The sequence below is a fragment of the Cucurbita maxima genome, unplaced genomic scaffold, assembly GCF_002738345.1.
Source record: "Cucurbita maxima cultivar Rimu unplaced genomic scaffold, Cmax_1.0 Cma_Scf00047, whole genome shotgun sequence".
Taxonomy (NCBI): Eukaryota; Viridiplantae; Streptophyta; class Magnoliopsida; order Cucurbitales; family Cucurbitaceae; genus Cucurbita; species Cucurbita maxima.
This window is the reverse complement of record NW_019272063.1, coordinates 845,746-869,723: the sequence shown is the minus strand read 5'-3', so window position 1 is coordinate 869,723 and position 23,978 is coordinate 845,746. Positions and strand designations below refer to the sequence as shown.

The 23,978-nt window shown below is 39.2% G+C and overlaps 4 protein-coding genes, 1 non-coding gene and 1 pseudogene across 9 annotated transcripts; 5 read left to right on the top strand and 1 right to left on the bottom strand.

Annotated features, from left to right (window-relative positions):
- Window positions 1–23: 23 nt before the first annotated feature.
- LOC111470799 (hydroxyproline O-galactosyltransferase GALT3) lies at window positions 24–5,158 on the top strand. 2 transcript variants are annotated; one of them, XM_023116422.1, is made up of 8 exons: window positions 24–235; window positions 1,088–1,887; window positions 2,288–2,523; window positions 2,634–2,909; window positions 3,388–3,516; window positions 3,643–3,819; window positions 4,568–4,675; window positions 4,767–5,158. In XM_023116422.1, exons 2-8 carry the CDS (start codon window positions 1,140–1,142, stop codon window positions 4,971–4,973), a joined length of 1,881 nt encoding a protein of 626 aa, XP_022972190.1. In that variant the 5' UTR covers window positions 24–235; window positions 1,088–1,139; the 3' UTR covers window positions 4,974–5,158. The 2 variants fall into 2 exon arrangements, with proteins under 2 accessions (XP_022972190.1, XP_022972191.1); XM_023116423.1 differs by lacking the exon at window positions 24–235 and adding an exon at window positions 265–982.
- LOC111470903 lies at window positions 5,052–5,159 on the top strand. Its single transcript, XR_002715133.1, has one exon. It is a non-coding gene; the product is annotated as a U6 spliceosomal RNA (small nuclear RNA).
- A 440-nt stretch (window positions 5,160–5,599) lies between these two features.
- On the top strand, window positions 5,600–7,965 carry LOC111470803. Its single transcript, XM_023116428.1, has 5 exons — window positions 5,600–5,776; window positions 6,297–6,399; window positions 6,477–6,521; window positions 7,292–7,389; window positions 7,581–7,965. Exons 2-5 carry the CDS (start codon window positions 6,346–6,348, stop codon window positions 7,657–7,659), a joined length of 276 nt encoding a protein of 91 aa, XP_022972196.1. The 5' UTR covers window positions 5,600–5,776; window positions 6,297–6,345; the 3' UTR covers window positions 7,660–7,965.
- Window positions 7,966–8,291: 326 nt separating this feature from the next.
- On the bottom strand, window positions 8,292–15,302 carry LOC111470797 (DEAD-box ATP-dependent RNA helicase 40-like). 3 transcript variants are annotated; one of them, XM_023116421.1, is made up of 9 exons: window positions 15,115–15,302; window positions 13,357–14,658; window positions 12,694–12,915; window positions 12,341–12,409; window positions 11,557–11,826; window positions 11,102–11,452; window positions 9,800–10,077; window positions 9,264–9,595; window positions 8,292–9,197 (listed from the first exon to the last, which is right to left on the bottom strand). In XM_023116421.1, the coding sequence occupies exons 2-9, from the start codon at window positions 14,581–14,583 to the stop codon at window positions 8,563–8,565; spliced, it is 3,384 nt and encodes a 1,127-aa protein (XP_022972189.1). In that variant the 5' UTR covers window positions 14,584–14,658; window positions 15,115–15,302; the 3' UTR covers window positions 8,292–8,562. The 3 variants fall into 3 exon arrangements, with proteins under 3 accessions (XP_022972189.1, XP_022972187.1, XP_022972188.1); XM_023116419.1 differs by having other exon boundaries at window positions 8,292–9,595; XM_023116420.1 differs by having other exon boundaries at window positions 8,292–9,595; window positions 13,357–14,585.
- Window positions 15,303–16,363: 1,061 nt separating this feature from the next.
- LOC111470853 (1-Cys peroxiredoxin A) lies at window positions 16,364–18,093 on the top strand. 2 transcript variants are annotated; one of them, XM_023116503.1, is made up of 4 exons: window positions 16,364–16,547; window positions 16,619–16,767; window positions 17,622–17,633; window positions 17,701–18,093. In XM_023116503.1, exons 1-4 carry the CDS (start codon window positions 16,430–16,432, stop codon window positions 18,079–18,081), a joined length of 660 nt encoding a protein of 219 aa, XP_022972271.1. In that variant the 5' UTR covers window positions 16,364–16,429; the 3' UTR covers window positions 18,082–18,093. The 2 variants fall into 2 exon arrangements, with proteins under 2 accessions (XP_022972271.1, XP_022972270.1); XM_023116502.1 differs by having other exon boundaries at window positions 17,622–17,687; window positions 17,755–18,093.
- Window positions 18,094–20,556: 2,463 nt separating this feature from the next.
- On the top strand, window positions 20,557–23,472 carry LOC111470855 (annotated as a pseudogene).
- Window positions 23,473–23,978: the final 506 nt, after the last annotated feature.

Genomic DNA, 23,978 nt, shown 5'->3' with positions numbered 1-23,978 from the left:
CTATCTACTCTAAAATGGTCCAATAAAACGCAGCACCGCTCATCGTTTTGTCAGCGAATGGTCTCTCATGGTAGCCTCTGCCTCATTACCGACCAACAAACTGCCGACAAATATCAGCTTCCGATCACCGGACTCGTTCTTCTATTCCTCTGTTCTTCCGTTTTCGAACTCAAAAGAAAGATCCATTTGAACGGCTGGTTCACATTGCTTTTACTTCTACCTTCTGACTCACAAGGTATTGATTTTTGCAGCAGATCTCTACGGCTCTGCTTCGCACTGTTGATCGATTGCTGTTGCCTGATGGTCTTGCTTGAAGTGGAATCTATAACTTCAATAGCTTTAATTTCTACTTCGCTTGAAATATGATGTTCAGATACTCGGTTTCTGTTTAGTTTTAGTTTAGCTCATTTCCTGTATGTAGTTTAATTAGTAGTTTAGATCCTTCGCTCTGTTAATCGATTTCTGGCGCCTGATAGTGTTGCTTGAAGTAGAATCCATAGCTTCAATAGCTTTGATTTTTATTTTTATTCAAATATGTTGCTTAGATACTCGGATTCTGTTTAGCTTTAGCTCATTTCCTATATGTACTTGAATTTGTAGTTAAGATCCTTCCTTAGGGATTCTTCAATTGTACAAGCTGTAAGTTCTAAGTGCTTCTCGCGAAATTGGGTTTTCACAAGCCCCCTGGCTTAAATTATACCAATGTGCATGTGAGTTAAGAGCTACCATTACTCAGTTCGAGCACTTTTGGTCGATTGCTTGGTAGCTACAAATGAAAAGGAGTTCTTGTATCGTAGTTTCTCTTTCAGCTTCATAGTATAAATCTGGTCCAAAATTTAGGTTTGTGTCTATAACTTGAGAAATTGGGACCAAGAAGCTCTGGACAGCATATGAGTTTTGTTTCCGTGCTGTAACCTTCCGTGAGGCCCGTGTCGGTCAAATGCATGTTATTTTCGCATGTGTAGTCCATTTTCTTACAGAGGTAGTCTAGATTTTGATGATCCATTTTGATTTGTGTCAATTATGATTATGTATCATTTGAAGCTTAATTCAAGTGCTGAGCTTAGCATCCTCTTGTAATTCACAGGGAGTTTCTTAAAATGAAGTGGTAGCAATCATAACTGTAAAAGAGAAGAAAAATGAAGAGGTGGTATGGAGGAACATTGATACTGGCACTTGCCACAATCTTAGCTTTGCGTTATGGCCTTATGAATATCCAGCCTAAAAAGCAATCGGCATATGATTTTTTCAGAAATCATCCGACCAAAGATTCTCATAGTAAAAACAGTGACTCTTTGGAGGCTGAAGTAGTAAAAACATCAGAGCGGCCTCATCTTATTCATATTGAAGGACTTCGTTATCTAATTGCTCCAGATAATATTACAAAGCGAGCGTCAGAGGCCTTACTTCTGTGGTCTCATATGCACCCCCTGCTGATGAGGTCTGATGCTTTACCTGAAACAATACAAGGAGTTAAAGAGGCTTCCACAGCGTGGAATGATTTATTGTCAGCTATTAAGGCAGAAAAGACCATTATAGTTGGCAATATGTCGAAGGGTGAAATATGCCCTTCCTCTGTTACCTCACCTGACAAAATTGCACCAACTGGGGGAATCGTTCTTGAGATCCCTTGTGGTTTAGTTGAGGATTCTTCTATAACCCTTGTTGGCATACCTAATGGACAGCAAGGGGGCTTCCAGATTGAACTGTTAGGCTCTCAGGCTTCCGGAGAGCCAAATCGCCCTATTATCTTGCATTACAATGTCAGTTTGCCTGGTGATAATATGTCTGAGGAATCATTTATAGTTCAAAATACATGGACTGATGAACTTAAGTGGGGCAAAGAGGAGAGATGTCCAACTCATCTGTCAGCAAGCTCTCATCAAGGTATATTTAGATGGCATGTTTGTCAGTTGCCCATTTGCCATGAAATTTCCAGCCAAGATTAACACATCTTATGTGTAGGTGAAGAAGCCAAATTAATGTAATATTCTGCACGAACTGAATATACCTGAGTCTATATTACCTATCAGTTCTTGTCTTTCTACATACGATACATTAGATAATGATAAGAACCTACTGTGTTATTCTAGGATGCAGGCATTGAGAAAGTTAAAAAAATGCTTTCGAGTTTTGACTTATGCATGTATATGGAGTTGGTGTAGTACTTCATGGCTTGTTGATAGATTGATCTTAAATGCAGTCTGCTGTATCTTTTGTTGCTTACAGATGAAATTCAGTAATATATCCTCTGGTTGCTGATATATTTTGGAAATAAATGTGGCAGTTGATGGACTTGTTCTTTGTAATGAGCGTGTTCTCCGAAGCACAGGAGCAGAAAATATCAGTATGCATCATAATAATGGTAATACCGTAACTAATGTTTCCAGAGGGCAATCTCATGAAAGTACCAACTTTCCATTCATAGAGGGGAATTTGTTCACTGCAACATTGTGGATTGGTTTGGAAGGATTCCATATGAATGTCAATGGACGACATGAAACCTCATTTGAATATAGGGAGGTAAGGTATGAATTATGCAATCATTTTGTTAATATGATGAACTAATGAAACCAATAAATATGTTTCAATTTTGAGCTGAACTTATGGAATGCTACGTGAAAATTCTGCAGAAACTTGAACCGTGGACAGTCAATCAAGTCAAGGTAACAGGTGGTCTGGATCTTCTCTCTTCCTTTGCTAAAGGCTTACCAGTCTTTGAAGATCATGATTTTATTAACTCTTCCCACCTTGGAGCTCCTCCTATTCCGAAGAAAAGACTTCTGATGCTGGTCGGGGTTTTTTCTACTGGAAATAATTTTAAGCGTCGTATGGCATTGAGAAGGACTTGGATGCAATATGAGGTTGTACGTAGTGGTGATGTAGCGGTCCGATTTTTCATAGGCTTTGTAAGTGATGCAATCTGCGATTCTCATAGTGGTTTATTTTGACCCTATAATCTCTGAATCTCCCATGAACTTGTGGCTTTTATTCTTCTCATTTTCTAGCCTATAATCTGAAGTCTTCGACTTTTCTTTTTATTTTATTTAATGACCGAGATGTGTTCTTTTTGGGAATTGTCTTCAATGCCGATTTCTCCCATGGATAAGCCGCTCGGCATTGGAGACTGTTCTTACTGGCTCTGTTATACAGTTTTTTGACAATCTAACTTTGACATGTTTCAGCTTTGAAGTCACAAGCAGTTCTCACAAAGAAAATCAATAGTAAAGCTAAAAGGATCTCAACAAATAAATGTTGCTAGTCTAGATTTATAATTGATTATTTTAATTATTTTTTTTGTATGCTCTTGATCTGACATTGATGCACACATTTTATACAATTTTCGGTATTTATTATCGCTTGATATTGGATAATTTACTGCTGCAGGACAAGAATGCACAAGTAAATTGGGAGCTCTGGAGAGAAGTGGAAGCTTATGGTGATATTCAGTTGATGCCTTTTGTTGATTATTACAGTCTGATCACTTTGAAAACAATTGCAATTTGCATTTTTGGGGTAAGTGTATACTTAAAACAACTGAGCCTTTCACTTGTTTTGTTATTTGAAACTATTCGCATGGACCTTTTGCCTTCCCTGCATAAGTTATCTGAAATCTATCACTTTTCATTTTAACAACTTCAGACCAAGATCCTTCCTGCAAAATATATCATGAAGACAGATGATGATGCGTTTGTTAGAATTGATGAAGTTCTTTCTGGACTAAAGAGCAGACCAGCTTCTGGCCTTCTGTATGGTCTTATTTCCTTTGATTCATCACCCGATAGAGATAAAGACAGCAAGTGGCATATTAGTATGGAGGTATCTGACTCAAAACTTGATCTTATATGTTGGTCTCGTTTGTTTTATTATGATAGCAACTCTTGCTGTGTGTAGCATTGTTTTTGTAATTTATTAAACTAAATTCAAAAAGTCAGACCAACTAATCTGTTCAAGTTTTGGATAGAAAATGAAATTGGCTGGGGGTTGAAAATAGGACCTGCTGCTATTACTAAACTTAAATGTGTAAACAAATACGTTGAGTTGAGTGTTGTTTTGTATGAAATAGTGCTTCATGTGAGATTCCGCATCGGTTGGAGAGGGAAACGAAGCATTCGTTATAAGAGTGTGGAAACCTCTCTTTAACGGACGCGTTTTAAAAACCTTGAGGGGAACCCCGAAAGAGAAAACACAAAGAGAACACTATTTGCTAGTGGTAGGCTTGGGCTGTTATAGTTGGCATCAGAGCTAGACATCGGGTGGTGTGCCAGCGAGGATGTTGGCTCCCAAGGGAGTAGATTGTGAGATCCCATATCGGTTGGAGAGGGAAACAAAACATTCTTTGTAAGGGTGTGGAAACCTCTCCCTAACCGATGAGTTTTAAAAACCTTGAGAGGTTCGGACAATATCTGATAGCAGGTGGACTTGGGCGGTTACACTCAACTAAGAAGTCAAACCCAACAAGTACGACTGTTATATTATACCATATGAAACTATTACTAAACTCAAAAGGTTTAAGTTAATGGGTCAAAATATCTTTAATCATTTATACATGTTCTTTTACATACAGGAATGGCCAAATGCGACATACCCTCCGTGGGCGCATGGTCCAGGCTACGTCATATCACGAGACATCGCTAAATTCATTGTCCGAGGCCACCAGAGTAGAGCCCTCAAGGTACAAATACAAGCAACCACCTTGCTTTTTCCTATGCATTGCAAATTCAAAATGGCTCTTCTTATGCTGAACTATTTTTGTCTATGTTCAGCTTTTTAAGCTGGAAGATGTTGCAATGGGCATATGGATTGAGCAATTCAGCAAGGGTGGCAAGGAGGTACAGTACATAAATGAAGAAAGGTTTTACAACTCCGGCTGTGAAGCCAATTACATTCTTGCTCATTACCAAAGCCCAAGATTGGTACTATGCCTTTGGGAAAGGCTGCAAAAACAATTTGATTCCACTTGCTGTGATTAGTATTTATTTGATAATCATGGGTTTGTTTTATGGAATACTTTTGATTTATGTGTTTATGGGAGAGAATACTTTTTTCTAGTTCAACCATGGTGGGAAGGAGGGACATCCGATAAAATTGGAACGATACAGAGAAGATTAACATGGCCCCTACGCAAGGATGACAGGCACAAATCGAGAAATGGTATTAGAGCCAAACATTGGACTGTGTGCCCGCGAGGATGCTAGTCCTTCAAGGAGGGTTTAAGGAGGGTGGATTGTGAGATCACATGTCGGTTGGAGAGGGGAACTAAGCATTCCTTAGGGGTGCAAGTGAAAACCTTTCACGAATAGAAGCATTTTATAATCTTGAGGGGAAGCCTAGAAGAGTTGACAAGAATATATACACCTATATTTCGTAAAATAATATGCATTACAGAATCGAATACAACATATTATCACCATATGTGACACTTTCGCCTCATACGGCTCCGTCCTCGGTTAAACATAAAAACTCCACCAACCCACGTCAAAAACCCTAACCTCAATTAATAGTCTCAGGTCGGTTCGGTTTATCTTCAAAAATGAGATTGGGTCGATTTCTGTGGTTTTTTAGAACCGGATCGGCTGAACCAAACCAATTACACTCAATTTTTTCTAGACAGAAGTGCTTCTTCAAAACAAAATTGGGAGCTCGTTTGTTCGTCGTTTCATATAAAAATTCTGAGGGCAGATTTTCTTCATCCTCCGGACCTCTCTTCCCATTTCCCTTTCTTCTCCTCTGCGAAACGCGCCACAAAGCCACCAGGAGGAACCGTAGGAGAAAGGTAATCATCTAGCCGCGATCCTTTTCAATTTTGATCTCGCTTTTCCTTATTTTTGCATTTCAATTCGTTGATGGTGGTTTTGTATATCTGCATTTACGATTGGTCTGCAAAAGCTTAGATAGACTAATAGAAAATTAGGGTTTCTGATTTACGACGTTACCTCGCCTCTATTCCGCTGCTTCCTGACCCAGAAAGGAGGGCTTTCCCACTAGAGGGAAAATAATGAGCGGAAGCCGAAGGAACAGAGAGCGGAGATTGATGAGAAATTAAAATTAGCCTGTTATGACATTATGAATGGGGAGATTTGGTGTGTTAGGTCCTTGTTCTTGTTTTTTTGTTTAATATTAGATATGATGTTTGAGTTGATCAAGCTTGGACTGTGTACAAGTTGTACCCACTTTTTACAAGTTTCGGCCATAAAAACTCCTTTTCTTTTTTACTCGATCTATAATTTGATTTATGTTTTCGTTTTTCCGTTTGATTCAGGTTTTTCTAATTCTTTGGTGGTTTCTCTATGCAGCTGAATTAATTATTTTGATAAATAATCAGTTTGTGTGAAAAGTGTGGAAATGCCATCCCTACAGACTGCTCTACCTCCTGAACTTGCGAATAATGTCATTAGGGTTGGTTCCCTCCTATCCTTTTTGCAGTACAGTTTCCTCCACAAACTTTGTTAATCTTGCCTGTTTTGTCACTGCAGCTTTACCGCGAGTGCCTTCGAAGAGCCAAGTATATCGGTCATCGGGTATGGATGTTCTTTTCATTTGGTTTCTTTATTTGAACTAATAGTTCCGACCAGGTGTTATGGGTCTAATGATCTTTCATTTGAATAACTTAGAATGGTTTGAGATTCAACAAGAAGTTAGAAGTTAAAGTTCAATCTAGCCTTCAGCACGCATGGATGCCTTGTTGTTCTTTTACATTTGCTTTAGGCTAATTGCAATTATCTAATCAATGGGTCTTTTCCTTATTTCTGCACTTGCCATTTGGTTCTTATACTGCATCAAGCCTATGGTTGAATTCATGCAGAACATAACCTTGCCGCACAGGCGCACAGTTATGTCATGTATTCACATTAATTAGCCAAAATCTCATTATAGGAATTGAACAATTGATCGCAACATAGGCCTTCTTCCACGTGCCTCCCAGGATTACGTTTTTGCTTCATAGGAAAATGACCCAACAGTAAATTTTCGATAAGAAGTGTTAGGAAGAAGGTGATACATTTATGTGCAAGTGAAGTATGTCATAGGCTTGGTTGTTGTGCTTGATGTAACATAAATCAAAGTAGGATAAATTAGGAAAGGTCTTGGAGAGAAAACACCAAGATGAGTCTGCTCTTCATTGTTAACCGTATTGTTTCCTTTTGCTGAATTAAGTTATAGTTCTTTTCTGTTTCAATCTAAAAAGTTGTGCTGCATTTCAAATGAGTTGAATCCAACTATTGGAAGGTATAGAGGATTTAACATTGGTTCCTTGAAACTTGTTGACTTGGATCCTATCAACTTTTTGCAGCAACATAACACCGATCTTGTTGTTAGTATGGTGAAGCAACAATTCAGAAAAAACATGCATGAGACTGATCCAGAGAAAATTCAGAAGTTGAAAGATGAGTGAGTCTTATGATTGCTTCTTTTTTATCATAGCTTTCTTGTATTGTTTTAACTCTATCATAGTCTACAAAATTAAATACAACTACTCTATGTGCCATGGTCTTTAAATTTGCGACGCCGCCGTCAACCGTGCAGGGGTGCCTTGCCCTTTATCTGAAATATAATTTTCTGTGTATATTGTTTGTTTGCAGTGCGGCAAGGGGACTCATAAACCATATTCTATACGAATCTGAGAGACTGACAGGTCGAAAACTCAGCCAAAGTTCATGATGTTATGGAGAATGACATCGAGTAAAAGGTCCCTTCCCTTAGAAACTTTAGATATTGCAGGAAAATAAGGTGGCTGATGATTAAAGTACTCCTTGGATGTTATTATTGCTTTTCCTTCCATACTTATCTTCAGCAATTATCTTAAACTTTCCCCTTTCTACGATTTGTTGAAGGAAATCGTCCACTTTACAGGAAAAGTTGAACTTTTCCCCATCAACAATCTGCATTTCAGTTCTACATTTTTCTGTGTTTGATTTTGTAAGTTAAAAGAGGCCATTGATTTTTATATATGCACAGCTTTCTCTCTGCCATTTTCACTAAAACTCTTATCTCCTAAGTTTAGCTCCTCCATCTATGATTAAAACCCTTAGATTTTTTTATTAGCTCACCCCAAAGTAGCCTATGTCTAACTCTTTTTTTTCAATTAATGGTATATTTTGCCTTGATTTTGAATGAAATTAATTAACTTTATGAATTTTGATGTTTGTTTTGTGGCTGCCGAATACTGTTGTAGTCCGATCTTTAAGTTAATTATTTGTTAGCTCACAAATATCTCTTACAAGCTTATGATTTTTCTTCGATGTTTCATAGAGCCCATTGAGAAAATTTCCCCCTTTCCGTGGAAACAAACATTTTTCAAAATTCTGTTATCCATAAAAACTATCAATTAAATTATGCAAATGCAAGCACAGCATCATCCTCATCAATTCTAAACATTTCCCAAACACCCATTCTTTTTAACATTCATCCATCAGATTTTCCTTTAAGGCAGAGCATAGCATAGCAGCTTCCCGGCAAGAAAAATTTCAAAACAGACTGAATTACTCGACCAGAACCTGAAGCTGGTCATCATCCAGCAGCCAGAGGATTAGAAAGATTCATATTATACTTGAGCTGCGGTGTTTACAATTGATCGTTCGTATCTGCACCATTTTCTGGGTTCCCCGGTTCGATGTTGTTACTGTCAGCTGGAGGAAGCTGCCTCCCATCTTCTCTTGTTTCGAAAGCATTCTTTCGTGTGCCCGGAGAAGTAGCAGTTACTGATTCTGGAGGTACGTCGTCTTTTCTATCGAAGTTCTTCTCACGTGATCGCTCGTGATTATCATGGCTACGGCTACGGCTACGGCTACGGCTTCGGCTATAGCGACGTGACCAGCTCCTGCTCCTGCTCCTGCTCCTGCTGCGACTTCTACTTTGACTCCAACTTCTACTACTACGACTACTGCTACGACTGCGACTTCGACTGTAACCCCATGTTCGAACTCTTTCAGGGCTACGACTATAACTTCTGCCTCTACTCCTATGGGAGAAGTCTCTTCTGTTATCAAATCGACCCTGTCCACGTCCACGCCCACGTCCATCCACACTATTGTACCTATCCTGTGGGCCACCACGATCACCCCTGCCCCAACCAACATGACCTCCAGGAGGGCCACCAAAGGCCCGTCCTCTACCTCGTCCAGAGAAGAAATCACCTCTCCCACCTCGTCCACCAGCAAGACCATCTCTCATTCCACCACGGCCACCAAACCCACCATCTCTCATTCCACTGCGGCCACCAAACCCGCCATCTCTTGCACCACCACGACCACCAAACCCGCCATCTCTTGCACCACCACGACCACCAAACCCGCCATCTCTCATGCCACCTCGGCCTCCAGAATCCCAGCGGCTGTCACCCATAGCTGCATCGAAACGACCCAAAGCGCTCCTATCCTTACCAAAACTCGGACCCCCACGCATAGCCATATCTCGCAACTCAGGAGGCACAAGCTGATCCGCACCCTCCAGTACTTTAATCAAATCAGCAGCATATTTCCAATCCTGTTCACAAAAGAAGGTATAGGCCATTCCCGTTGCTCCAGCCCTCCCAGTTCTACCAATTCGGTGGACATAGTCCTCAATTCCAGTTGGAAAATCAAAGTTGATCACCACTCTGGCATAGAAAATAAATTAAGTAAACCATAGGACAGGTCTAAAAATCATAGAACAAGTAGCATACAAAAAATTTACTTCACAAATACCACTATAAGTCGCATACAAAAACCTAAAAGTCACATGAGGTCTCCATTTTCTTTCAAGTTTCTAGTCCCAATATTTTCACCTGATATCATAGAGAAGAGCACAAACCAGTGCCTACCTTATATCTTTGATGTCAAGCCCGCGGGCAGCAACATCTGTGGCGACTAGTATCGGGGACTTTCCGCTACGAAACTGGTTCAATACCCAATCACGCTCTCCTTGTGATTTGTCTCCATGAATGGCAGCAGCCCCAAACCCACGCCCAAGATTCCGTGCAAGCTGATCACACAATCTCTTTGTGGAACAAAAAATTATAACCTTAGACCCCCGTTCCTGGGACCTGAGGATCTGCTCCAACCGTCTGTGTTTTTCCATCTGTGGAACGACTTCAACATACTATTCCCATCACCCCATCCCAAAAGAACAAAAAGGAAACAGAGAGAGCATTAAAAAAGGGGTCAATAACAAATCATCCAGAGGAAAAGAAAATGGCTAATAGGAAATTTACATAATACAGGATGCCTACCTCAGTAGATAAAGAAAACTATTGTTACATATTTACATAGCGAACACTGTTGAGGAAATTTGAACCAAGAACAATCTAATTAAAATGTGATTACTGAAGCATTTAGAATATTTTCTTGAAACTATCTCCACTAGTGGACCAGTATGGTCCACTAGAGGACGTTGTGATTACTGGTCAGGAAGAGAAATACGAAGACAAAGCAAGACTCAAACTATCTCCACTAGTGGACGTTGTGATTACTGGTCAGTAAGAGGCTTGAAGAAGTGTTCAGAGATTTCATGGGGGAAGGTGCTAAAACAGAAAAGGAGTCCATTGGTAAATTATGCTCTTATTACTAAATGGCTTTGGAGACTCGAGAAAGAAGATGAAACCCTTTGGAGTCTTCAGTGTAACTCTTTTAATCAAATTGGCTTTGTAATTAAAGAGAGGAAGCAAGAGGATGATCTCGATCCTGGAGACAGTTCAGAGCTACTTTTAACTAAATCAGGCCTCAATTATCTCATCACAAACATACTAATTCACCAACAAAGCTCTATGAAAAAGAATAAAAAAGAAAAATTACAAAAGGGAAATCTGAAGCATCAGAGAAGGTCAACTTCTTAGTATAAACTTTGTGCTAGGTGGGAATTAATTCAAATGAAAGGATACAGAAAGTCATCCTGGTCTCCAAATTTCTCCTAGCCAGCGTATATTGCAAAAAATAAAAAAAATAAAAAAATTTGGAATGATGGATCGTATCTTCTCTAACTGTGAATTTTCCCTCGAATGGTGGTATTATTTGATCAAAACTTTTGATATTCTAAAGATATCATTTTTAACCACACGAGAGATATAATGCCAAAATGAAAATACACTGTTCAAAGGACTGGTTAGCTTATATTTTATTAAAATTACCTGTGTGATAGCCTTGTTAGCGGCAAGTTCATCAACGCTTCCAATATTCACCTGGACAGAATTGACAAGAAGATCATTTGCTATTTTTCTTACTTCCTTGGGCCAGGTCGCTGTATACATAAGAGTTTGTCTGCGTGGTGGTATTTCATTCACAATCTTTCTAATTTGGGGTTCAAATCCCATGTCAAGCATCCGATCAGCTTCATCAAGCACAAGAAGTGAAACTTGCCTAAAGTCGATCATTTTCATTTCTAGTATATCATTAAGTCGGCCAGGAGTTGCCACAACAATATCAGCCCCACGATCTAACTCTTTAAGCTGAGGACCTTTTGGAGCACCACCATACAAGCACTGAAATAAGGAAGAATTTTAACACAAAATGGAGAAAGTACACAAAAAAGGGAAGCAGAAGTAAATGATTCAAGGACTCAAAAAAGTAAACATTTGAAACTCACGGTACAACAAATCCTGGAAGCCCTCCCAAATTTAATTGCCTCATCTTGTATTTGAGTAGCAAGCTCCCTAGTAGGAGCCAAAACCAACACCGTTGGTCCATTTTGAGGGTTATTTCGGCACTGCCTTAGAAGAACGAAAGCAGGAATCAAATAGCCCAAAGTTTTTCCAGACCCTGTTTTAGCAATTGCGACTATGTCTCTACCTTGCAGGGCAATCGGCCATGTTTGTGCTTGAATTGGCGTGGGAGATGAGAAACCAGCAGAATATATCTGAGGCACAAAGATGGAAATATAGACTCAGCGCCAAGGTTAGAACATGCCAGATACATTCATGTTGAAATACATTACAAAAATACAGTGTTCTACAGGAGCAAAAATGAAATAGCACAAAAAAACCCATAGATTAGTTGCTTACAGAAGCAACTCGAGGCAACAAAAGATGGCAATAAAGACATATTAAGCAGAGCCAATAAGCAAGACATCTCAGTCACATCAGGTGTGATTTGGTCAAAGGGCCAACACTCTACTAAAAGATTCCCTAGAAAGGCTCCAACCATCCATTTTGCAGCCTCCAAAAAACAAGGGGTTGTTGCATGTGCAAGTGTAGCAATAGCAGTGCAGCGTACGACATATGCTCCTCCTCCGGAGCAGATATCGCACCTGCGACAAGTGAGAACTCATGAGTAAAAACTACATTAATAACAGAAGAAAGGAGTAAACAGGATCATGGATTTGTTTTTTCACGCAAACCAAATAAAAGAAGTTTGGGCAAGCATAAACTTGCCTCTCTCAGTATCTCCGGAGGGAAGCCAGTAGCCTCAAATGTCATGAATGGAGCTGGAACATTATCACCCTGCACAGTTAATTGAACTGGTTATTACGCCCAAAAAGAATAGTAGTTCAACTACTATAAATTGAAAATACAGAGCACGTCTAATGAAATAAAATCAGTCACACAAATTCTATTTCCATTTGGTGATGTTTCAACCTCCATTATACTGCATACGCTCAACAATTTCACACTAATTTTCCCATAGAATATTGCCTACACGATTGGTAGCCAGGGATACAATTATAACACCCTATAGCATTCACAACACACATAATTGGAGAATATAGACATGCTGAAATACAAACCGTGGCAGTTACTTCATGCTGTTGACGATAAACTTCAACAGGTGACATATTAGTAACATCTGAAGCTCCAATATGGGGAGGGCCCATCAAAGCATTGTTTGACAATGATGGACCACCAGACCCATGGTTGTACATATTATGTGATTGCCCGGCTGCAAAACTTGTTCCACTAGGATGACCGGGTGCCACACTTGGAAATGGGACACCACTCATCCTTGTATCCTGAAAGAAGGGTAGTACGCATATGTATATGAAAAACTATATCATAGAGAACCGAAATATTTAGTAAATTGATACAACGTTTCTCTTAACCTGCCCTCATGTATTCTTTCATGTTTCTCAATGAAAGTGTTGTTTCTTGCATAATATTTAAAGAAAAAAAATTATCTTAACCTAAATCTAAGACATGGACAAGGAAAAGAGTAAATAACACCATCATATCCTATTGATTCCCTTAATAATCCATTTCCACATATAACCTCCTTCATAAAACTTTATGGTACCTAACGACATCTCTTCAATGTTATAACATCTTCCCAAAATACCAGTGCCCATTTAATTTTTTTTTTAACATGCACAAATCTTAAAATATGCAAAAATATAAATCTGTGTGCCCATGGTTCTGTCATAGTTAAAAAGAAAAAAAAAAAAAAAATCAAGAACCTGCTGGCTCCTTGCCATTGGTATTGCTGCAAGCCTTGGTTGATGTGGACCAATTCCAGGCCCCTCATTCCTGCCAAAGAAATATTCATTTCCAGCTCTGCCTGGCAAATTTTCAGAACCAGTTTGCTTCTCCTGCATCGCAGCTGGGCCCATTGGATCTTGGAATCTAGAATGATGTTGGCGATGAGTCAATTCAGTACCTGAATGCTGCAATTGAACCACAGGATGCGGCTGTTGCATGTTTCCTGGAGAACCACCAAACTGTCGTGCTTGATCAGAAGGTAAACCGTATTGTTGCATTTGAGAAGAATTGGTTCCAGGATGAACACTATGAATAGATGATGTACCACCACTTTGTTGAAACTGGGAAGTAGAAAATCCAATTTGGTTTCCTGACTGGATCTTGTCCTCCTCTCTCTTCTGAAAAGCTGACTTCTGCTCAAGGTGATTACCAAATGGTTGTCCTAAAGGGCTCTGTTGAACTTGCTGCACACTTGGATGTACGCTTTGCTGGTAACCCATATACTGAGGCTGCTGCTGACCATATTGCGGACCTTGAGGCTGGCCAACTAATGGGGTTTGATTTTGCATGTTTGGCTGTCCTAAATGCTGGATTGAGGGCTGTGGTATTTGTTGGCCTGGATTCTGCAGAGGTTGCTGGTTAGGATGCTGAGATATTTGTTGATTAGCATGTGCCATTTTCTGACCTTGATGCATGACCTGCTGCTGGCTAATATGCTGCGACGATATCGGAAACATCCCCTGTTGCTGCAAAACCTGGTTCGGCTGCACGCTATGTTGTCGCCCATCTGGTGCCATTTGCATGCTAGGATGGTGATTAACAATTGCCTGATCTGCAACAGAACTGTGCTGTTGTGACATCAGATGTCCAGGTTGTTGAGAAAGCTGGCTGTTTGATTGGCCTTCCTGTTGAGGGACATGATGATTTTGCTGTACATGAGGGGTTAGTGTGCCATTTGATGGCATTGAATGACCCTCCGGGATTGAAGTAGGCTTGGAAGTAGAGGCACTAGAATGAGGAGCGAGTGGTAATGGTGGTGGCAAAGAGACCGGTTTTTCATACTGAGTAACGTTGGTTTCAGGGTTCCAGTAGTACAACAGTCCAGTGCTCCCATCAATCAATCCCTTCCAAGGTTTGGGAAGAGTAGGGTCGTCCGGTGCATAGCGAGGACCAAGGTAAGGGGGAGCAGACTCCCCAGTTTCCATGACTTCAAAAGGTAGAGAGAAATTAATCACAAACAAGTCAGTATTCAACAAACAAAGCTAGCATCCTTGAACCCACTGAAAAAAAAAAAAAAAAAAAAACATACAAACTTATAAGCAAAAGTTAGACCAAAAATTGAGAACAAAATTCNAAAAAAAAAAAAAAAAAAAAAAAAAAAAAAAAAAAAAAAAAAAAAAAACATACAAACTTATAAGCAAAAGTTAGACCAAAAATTGAGAACAAAATTCCATTTCAACACCAAGTTTGTTCAGTTTTCCAAGATACTGAAACGCTAGAATTCTCGATACACTAAATTAACATTCTAATAATACCATCAAACAATTACCTCCAAACTTAATTCTTTCATTCAATCTTCAAATTTTTCCCAATGATCTTTACAGAAACAGAAAGCATGCGCATTTAGGGTAAGTAAAAATCAAAACCAACAAACAAATGATTTGCAAACAAAAAAGAACAATATGCAACAAGATAAAAGGCAAAATAAGGTGATCAAAACAAAAAATTATATATACCTCGATGAAGATCCGAACTCCGATTATTTTTCTCCTTCCCCGCCCAGACCTGACGAGAGAAGTAAAATTAAAGGAAACAATTTCCCGTTCAATCGCTCAATCGAACGAACGGAAAGGCTCTACAAGGAAGAGATTCGTAGTGACTTTGAGGCGCTAGGGCTAATGGAGATGGAGGTGTTACCAAATCCAGAGTCCTAGTCTAGCATTTAGACGACGGGAAAGGACCGATTGATAAAATGGAGGGCCAGGATCATTTGTGATGGTTTACGCTCGAATCTCGAACGTCCAATAGCGAGCGGAACGACCGCTCTTATCAAGCGCTGTGAAAATTTGAGCTCTGTGTAGAATTACGGGTACGGGTTTGACTCGGACCCTTACACGTGGGTCGACCCGTTTTTTACAGTGGGCCTATTGTGACGCGTTTAGTTAGGCCCATGGATTATCGGCCCATTTTCTCTCCGACCTTTTTCATTTGATTTATGGGTTTATAAATAAGAAATACTATCTCCATTAGTATGAATCAAGGAATACTATCTCTATTGCTACGAGGCCTATTAATAAAGCCCAAAACAAGGCCATAAAAGTTTATGCTTAAATTGAACAATATCATATTTTTGTGGATAACAGTGATTCCTAACAGATTTCACCTATAAATTTCATTAGTATGATACGCCTTTTGAGGAAACCAAAAGTAAAGTCATGAGATCGTGATTTCTAATATAATGTCAGTTATGCCTTTAACTCAACACTTCAAACAAAGAAGTTGTGAGTTCAAAGGTGTAGTAAAAAATGATTCAAGTGTTGAAAAAAGAGTGTATTTTGTTCGAGGGATTCAAAGAAGAAGTCGAGCCTTGATAGATTTTGAAGCTATACAAAGACTCTACAGACCTCAGAGGAGATTCTATAGTATGTTTTGTTTTAGAAGGACAAAACCATATCCTCAAAGTGGACAATATTCCGTCCCCTTTCTAACATTCCCCTACGTCCATTGTCAACGAAGCTAATGTGAACAATACTCCACGTGTCGTGCTCACTAAAGTGCATTACTTGACATATTTGTGTTGGATAGTTGAAAAAAAGGGTGGCAGGCTGGAAAGGTTAACTGAACGTGGCTGCATGCTGAGAGACAAAGAGGTAATGTATTTTCGTCAAAGTGCATGCAACATGCCATCAATAGACACGAAAGCCGCCACGTTCGCTTCATGCAGCAAGCCAAGAGAATGCCAGAAACTTCATAAATACTGGAACGAAGAAACAACATCGCACATCAGAACACCAAAACTTCAAATTTGAACCATCCTTCTGTAGGAAGAAGATGCCAGGCCTTACCATCGGCGATACAGTGCCCAACATTCAAGCTGATAGCACCCATGGAAAGATCAGTTTATATGACTACATCGACGGCAGCTGGGCCATCATCTTCTCTCACCCAGGTAGGTACCCATTTGGCCGTGTTGTTGTCTTGAATTTGGTAATAGATATTGATGAACGGTCTTGGTGGCAGGTGATTTCACTCCAGTTTGTACTACGGAGCTGGGGATGATCGCTGCTCAGGCAGAGGAGTTTGCTCAACGAGGTGTGAAGCTCATAGGATTGTCTTGTGATGATGTTCAATCTCATACCGATTGGATCAAGGATATCGAAGCCTACAATGTGAGTTCTTGTTCTCTCTTTCTTTCTGAACATTGCATGATTTTATTCACTTATTTGGTTTCGCTAGGGAGGGAAGTGTTGGGGGAACTTTTAAAATGGATCTTGTTGAGGATCGGTTAGGAGAGCCTCCTTAATTTAGAGGATGATCATGGGTAGGAATATATCAAGGTCTTTTGGTTTTATACTTAAAACTCCACAATAGTATATACTATTGTGGCTCTCGATATAGAATCAGAGCCATGCATTTCATGTAGCATGTCAATAGAATCATTCAGCCGAACAAAGAAAAGAAATTGCTAGCTTCACAAGTGCAGACAAAAGTGACTATGCCCCGAACGAAGGACAAAATTGCTAGGTTCGAAAGTGCAGACAAAAGTGAATCTATGCCTTGGATCGTTCGAGGAATCCAAGAGCTCCAGATAAAGAGTTGAGCCCTCGATTAAGGAGCCTCCATCCTCCCCCAGAAGTCGCCCTATGGTCTACTTTGTTCGATAGGAGAATTGTTGAGGATGGTTCGAGGAGTTGATCTTCGATTAAGGGGAGGTGGTTCGAGGGCTACGTAGAACTCAGGGGAGGCTCTATTATGGTGTACTCTCAGGGGAGGCTCTATTATGGTGTACTCTCAGGGGAGGCTCTATTATGGTGTACTCTCAGGGGAGGCTCTATTATGGTGTACTCTCAGGGGAGGCTCTATTATGGTGTACTCTCAGGGGAGGCTCTATTATGGTGTACTTTCTTCGATAGGAGGATTGTTGAGAATTGGTTGGGAGGGAGTTCCACATCGGTAAATGATCGTGAGTTCTCAAGTATATAGAGGTCCGTGATTCCTAACCAATCTTATTATCCTTTTGCAGAATGGAAAGAAGGTGACATATCCAATACTGGCGGATCCAAAGGGGGAGTTGATCAAGGAACTGAACATGGGGAAAGAAGGTGACATATCCAATACTGGCGGATCCAAAGGGGGAGTTGATCAAGGAACTGAACATGGTGGACCCGGACGAGAAGGACTCATCAGGCAGGGCAGTGCCATCGAGAGCATTGCACATCATCGGTCCAGACAAGAAGGTGAAGCTGAGCTTCCTGTACCCAGCAAGTACAGGGAGGAACATGGAGGAAGTGATGAGGGTTTTGGAGTCATTGCAGAAGGCTGCAAAGCACAAGGTTTGCACTCCAGTTAACTGGAAGCCAGGCGAGGCCTGCGTGATTCCGCCCAATGTAACTAATGATCAGGCCAAGCAAATGTTCCCTCAAGGCTTTGAAACTCTTGATCTTCCTTCCAAGAAGGGATACTTGCGTTTTGCTGCTGTCTGAAGGCCATGGCTGTGTGTGAATGTTTGATTAATCCACCACACCTAAATGGTGTGAAAGTTATCTTATTTATAATCAAATAAATTACAAGGATATGAAAATAGTAATAAATGGAAATAATAATAAATGGAAAGATACCTATGATAATAAGGCAAATATCTAATATTTGCCTTATAATAAAATATCAAATATAATATATATGGTAAACTATAATTTATTACTAAATATCTTTAACACCCCACCGCAAGCTAAGCGTCGGATTTAAACGAACGTGAAGCTTGAATCAGAAAAATTTAAAGAGGTTGAGAAACACTTTTCATGAAGATGCTAACAACCCGGTTCTTGGCCATCAAAAATTGCAGAGGGAGCGGCGATGCTGCCTTGGCTTCGGTGAGAATATGTCTAACCCATGAAGAGGGATTGCCGCTTAGCGACGATGCTGCCTTGACTCTGGTGAGAATATTTCTAATCCCAAGAAGTAGAAGGGGAAACCTAGAGCAAGGGACAAAGACAATGTTGAAGCCGGAAGAGTCGCCACATTGGGCGAAGGAGCCAATTTTCGCGAGAAGGGCAGTCGGAAGAGTCGCCTCATCGGGCGAAGAAGCCAATTTTGGCAGGAAAGGCGGCGGCAACTTGGTTGGCGAATAGGCCAGTGCGGCACCCAGATTCCGAAGGTAAATCTCTGCAANAGGGACAAAGACAATGTTGAAGCCGAAGAGTCGCCACATTGGGCGAAGGAGCCAATTTTGGCGAGAAGGGCAGTCGGAAGAGTCGCCTCATCGGGCGAAGAAGCCAATTTTGGCAGGAAGGGCGGCGACAACTTAGTTGGCGAATAGGCCAGTGCGGCACCCAAATTCCGAAGGTAAATCTCTGCAAAAGATTGATAGGTTTAGGTTAAGGTTTATGTGAAGGATGAAGGTTGATTGGGAAGAAAATGAGAGAGACTATATTGGCCAAGGGAAAAAACCGATTGGGTTGGAAAAGGTGAGGTTGTATGTACAGAGTATGACGAAAGGTGATTTGGAGGTCAATAGGGTGGAGCCGAAGAGTAATCAATCGGCTCCGACTACGGCAGCCATGAAGACTGCCCCTGCGGCGTCAAAATCAGCAGGGGTGGTGGAGAAGAAGATTAGAGGATTCAAAAGCCATTGAAAAGAAAGAATCGGGGTTGTTAAACCGAGAGGGCTCTGATACCATGTGAATGTTTGATTAATCCACCACACCTAAATGGTGTGAAAGTTATCTTATTTATAATCAAATAAATTACAAGGATATGAAAATAGTAATAAATGGAAATAATAATAAATGGAAAGATACCTATGATAATAAGGCAAATATCTAATATTTGCCTTATAATAAAATATCAAATATAATATATATGGTAAACTATAATTTATTACTAAATATCTTTAACACTGTGGCTGTGGCTGTGGCTATGGCTATGGCTATGGCTGTAAGAGACTGTAACTGCCAGCTCTCTCTTTTTGAGAGATTTGTGAATACGGTCAAGCAATAATTATGAATGGCTATGCTCTCTCTCTCTCCCCCTTCCCCTGAATTTGCAGTTTTGGGTTCCGAAAAAAGAAGAAAAAAAAGGTTGATGGCTGGGAAGAGTTTGAACGAACTTTGTGATTGAGAAATTTCCACAATTTTCAATCATCTCATTCAGACTTATTTCAGTTATCTCATAAGCAAAAGATTGGTTAATTTGAACTTAAAAGTGATATGAAACTGTTTGCCTGATAGATAAGAATCTCGTAAATTTGCAATGACGGAAGAGCCATTTATTGTTTCTTCCTTCTTCCAACCTTGCCACACTTTGAAGATCCTGCCGTTGATGATTGATTCCGGCTCCTGCTTCGTCGTCCGCCCAGGGTGTGGTTATTTTCCTGTAAATGTAGTCGGCGGATTTAAAATTTGCATCACTGGGTGGAACCAAATGAGGAGGTAATGAACTTTTACCATGCGAAGGATTCTAGTAGCAGAGGCCTTCATATTTCTAAAGAATGAACAAATCAAGCAATTTGAAAACACCTGATTCAACAAAATTTCTTTTACTTTACAAGAACTCATTTCTCTGGTTATGGCAATCAAGATCACAAAAAATGTGAATAAATTCCTTATGTGCTACGCCATTACTGCCTATGAGATTCAGTAGAACAAAAAGCAGATATAAACATCCTACCGCGCAAGATTGTTCGAAACAAATCACGTACCAACTAGAATGAACTGATCGAATGCCAAATCGAGAAGCTCAGCAGAGATCCGATTTTGTGTTCCGGCCGAACAGCGGGAATGGGCGAGATAGGGAAACAAGGAGAGAATCAGAAAATGGGGAGACGCGGGAGACGGGTTTCTTTCACCAATGAAAAAAATTCAAAGCTTTCATGGAAATTTACAAAAATGCCACTGTATTCGGAGTAATATTACAGAAATGCCACTTCCTTGATCGTAATTTGTATCATTGGGAAGTCTCTCTCTCTCTCTCTCTCTCTCTCTCGGCTCTATTAACTTTCCATTTCACTTACTCTCTCACGGTTTCTCTTTTGATTCCAATCTTCCTCGAGGTTTGTTCTCAATTTTTTCTCCTGCATTTTCTGCTATAATCTGTTTCTAGGTCATGTTTGTTCTAGTTTTGCCGCTTGCTGTAGTGTGATTTACTCTGCTCTAATTGCTTCGCCGACTGTTCTTTCTTCGAGTAATTGGATTATATCAATGTTTTTAAAGATTGAGTGATTTCACAAGGTTTTTCCGATGTTATCTGAGTAATCGTTCTTTAAGGTATTGATTTTGAATTTTCCTTGATTTGATGGAGATATAAATGACTCTCTTAGCTTCACATGAACATGATGTATCTTTAAGCTGGGGTTCACTGAATATTATGTACTCGTAGCTTGGCGTTGATCATATGCTGCGTTTTGGAAATTCACAGAAAAGGAAATTTTATGGTTGAACTTCATCATGGCCTTCCTTTTGTTGTTCTGCATGGAATTCAAGGAAAAGGTAAAGAGTTTAGACAGCTTTCTTGAGTTTCTATCTGACTCTCATGAACTTTGAGGTAGTTTCAATCTCATGAACTTTGAGGTAGTTTCAATCTTTTTTGTTGAAAGAAATTCATGTAACAGTTCAAGCCCACAGCTAGTAGATATTATTCACTTTGTGCTTTTCTTTCACAAGCTCAAAGCTTTAAAACGCGTCTACTATGGAGATGGTTTAGTCCTACTTTGACCCGTGCCTGTTGAGGTTATTGGGAGTCGTGCCTGTTGAGGTTATTGGGAGTGAGTCCCACATTGGTTAATTTAGTTAATTTAGTGGAAGATCATAGGTTTATAAGTATGAGTTCATAAGTGAGAAATACTCTCTCATTGGCCTGAGGCCTTTTGGGGAAGTCCAAAGCAAAGCCATGAGAGCTTATGCTCAAAGTGGACAAATATCATACCATTGTGGAGAGAGTCGTGATTCTTAAGATGGTATCAGAGCCATGCCCTAAACTAACCTCAAAGTTTTTGTTTCCTCCCAGGAGATCAGTATTCCAATATTTTCACTTCTTTGTGTTAGGTTCATAAAAATGTTATTTCAAGCTCAAACCTCAAAAGAAGAACAGGCAGTTGCTGAGCTACCAAGTAGCAATAACAATGGCGACCTTGACGGTGGTGGTGCTCGTGTTTCTTGCTTTAGTGAAGCCATAAACGATGTCCCCGTCCATTTTCAGATAATATCTCTCTCTAAACAGGTTCTCCATGGCTTTTCTAAGCCTTCCTATGGATTTTTCCATTTCAGCTAGTTCAATTGTTAGCATTATTGTGTTAAATATCTCAACCTAAGTTTGTTGATGTTTTCTTCTTAGTGTAGATATATGTATGGATTGGTTGCAATGCTGCAAAATTTGGAAATTTATACGCAGCTGCCCCCACATGACCCGTAAGTTGCTCGTTGATTTGACGGAATCTCTATAAAGAGCTGTTGGAACTTTTAAAATCACATTAACCATATATGTAATAGCTTAAGTCTAAGCAGATATTGTCTTTTTTAGACTTTTCATTTTGGACTTCTCTTCAAAGTTTCTAAACACGTCTATTAGGGAGAGGTTTCCACACTCTTATAAAAAATATTTCGTTTTCCTCTCCAACCGACGAGGATTTCACAATCCACTTCCTTTGGGGCCATCATTCTTAACTATTAACTATTGTGGATTTAATGAGCTTAAAGTACTTTCTATCGTACAAAAAATTATATCAAACTCATCCTATAAAACTTTTTGTGACTTAATGTATTTTATATTCACCTTCCTCGTCGTTTCCTCTCTTCCATATTGTTTAATATTATTAGTTCATAATCGTTAATATTTTGCCACCAAATTTTTGCAGAACAATACAGTGAGTGTCACTTCCATACTCGGAGGTTCATCTGATAATACAGGAGCTAGCATGGCTCGTCGATTAGGTAATATGTGAATTTAGTTTTTGACCTTTCTTTAGTTTTACGATATATGAGGTGAGACCACTTGACTTTTAAACCAGTAGATCAAGATTGTATATTAATCAGTTGAGCTATGTCTGTTAATCTAATTTTGTCATGTCTTCTCTTAGTCTTACTAATCCCTTTGTTTCCTCTTTCCCTAGTGTTAAAGACGGGTTTAAATATCATCTTGGCTAGCAATATCCCAAAAAACAGCCCTATGATTGAGGTTTGATGACCCTCCCCCTCTCGGTTTTTCTAATACACAAATAATCAATGTGACGATTGATCTATAAAAGAAGAACTATGTCGGAAATATTAGAGCTCGTTTGATAATCATTTTGATTTTAGAAAACAAACTTATTTACCCCTAGTATGTTGTCTCGCGCTTTATTTTTTAATTTAAGTCGATTCTTATCGTTTATTTTTGTTTGGATCATTTTAGGTAGCGGCTGAAAAGATGTTAGTGCAAAAGCTGGCCAGTTTAGGGTTCATTAGACCAAAATTTGAAGGGAAGGGCCATCTAGATAATGGTATCCATGCTTAGTCTTCTTTGCAAGAACCTAAGAGACAGTTATTACTCTGATTAAGCTAGCTGATTCTTATAACTGAACGCTTGATGTTCCTCTTCTTACATTATGCTTATGGTTATGACCTCTCGTGTTAATCTCGAGCAGACTTCATTCATTCAGAGTCGGCCGAGGAAGACAATTAGAGTTTTAAGTTATTAAGTTTTCGATCTTTCGAGCTTGAACTTCAAGCTTGAATCATGACTTTAGAGGTGGACAACTGAACATACGAAATGTTTACTATCAAGGTACTCGATGGGATTCTCTTTTACTTTGTCTTCTTTAATGTTGACTAAGCCCTTCCTTCGTAGAATTGATGTTTCGTTATAAGATAATATAAATTGATAACGAGATGTTTTCTATTTTTCTATGGAAAAAGTATAAAAATAAATTTGTTGATGCAATATGACAAAATATTTGAAAGAGTAATAGGTAGGAACAAGATTAGGGTATTTGCAAATCTAACTCAGATTTTTGGAATTTGCAAATATGGTGAAGTTTTCCAATTTTAAATTACGTTTTTTTTCTTCTTATATTCCGATTCAACCTTTTTTAACAAATTTTAAAATTACATAAATTATACTTAAAATATATATTTTTTTATTCAATAATATTTTAAGTCTAAGAATTCCGTTATAATATTAAAATGACTTTTTTAGAAATTTTGTTGGTTAAAATATTATATTATATTTTTATTTATGAAATATTATTGAAATGTTTTAATTTTTTTTATAAATAAATATATTGAAAATTGAAAATTCTTTGTGAATAATTTAAAAATATATATATAAAAAAAAAACTCTAAAAACCCTTCCCCAATTCTAACCCAAAATAATAATATAATAATATAATAATTGGTGGCGTGAAGCTGTA

Coding starts and splice junctions, on each gene's coding strand:
- LOC111470853 (XM_023116503.1), top strand. CDS start 16,430: ATGCCAGGCCTTACCATCGGCGATACAGTGCCCAACATTCAAGCTGAT. Junction 16,548..16,618: donor CATCATCTTCTCTCACCCAG/GTAGGTACCCAT, acceptor TCTTGGTGGCAG/GTGATTTCACTCCAGTTTGT.
- LOC111470803 (XM_023116428.1), top strand. CDS start 6,346: ATGCCATCCCTACAGACTGCTCTACCTCCTGAACTTGCGAATAATGTC. Junction 6,522..7,291: donor CCAAGTATATCGGTCATCGG/GTATGGATGTTC, acceptor AACTTTTTGCAG/CAACATAACACCGATCTTGT. Junction 7,390..7,580: donor ATTCAGAAGTTGAAAGATGA/GTGAGTCTTATG, acceptor GTTTGTTTGCAG/TGCGGCAAGGGGACTCATAA.
- LOC111470797 (XM_023116419.1), bottom strand. CDS start 14,583: ATGGAAACTGGGGAGTCTGCTCCCCCTTACCTTGGTCCTCGCTATGCA. Junction 11,827..12,340: donor CTCCGGAGATACTGAGAGAG/GCAAGTTTATGC, acceptor TTTGTGCCTCAG/ATATATTCTGCTGGTTTCTC. Junction 9,596..9,799: donor CTTGACATCAAAGATATAAG/GTAGGCACTGGT, acceptor TTTCTATGCCAG/AGTGGTGATCAACTTTGATT.
- LOC111470799 (XM_023116422.1), top strand. CDS start 1,140: ATGAAGAGGTGGTATGGAGGAACATTGATACTGGCACTTGCCACAATC. Junction 2,910..3,387: donor TCCGATTTTTCATAGGCTTT/GTAAGTGATGCA, acceptor TTACTGCTGCAG/GACAAGAATGCACAAGTAAA. Junction 4,676..4,766: donor ACCAGAGTAGAGCCCTCAAG/GTACAAATACAA, acceptor GTCTATGTTCAG/CTTTTTAAGCTGGAAGATGT.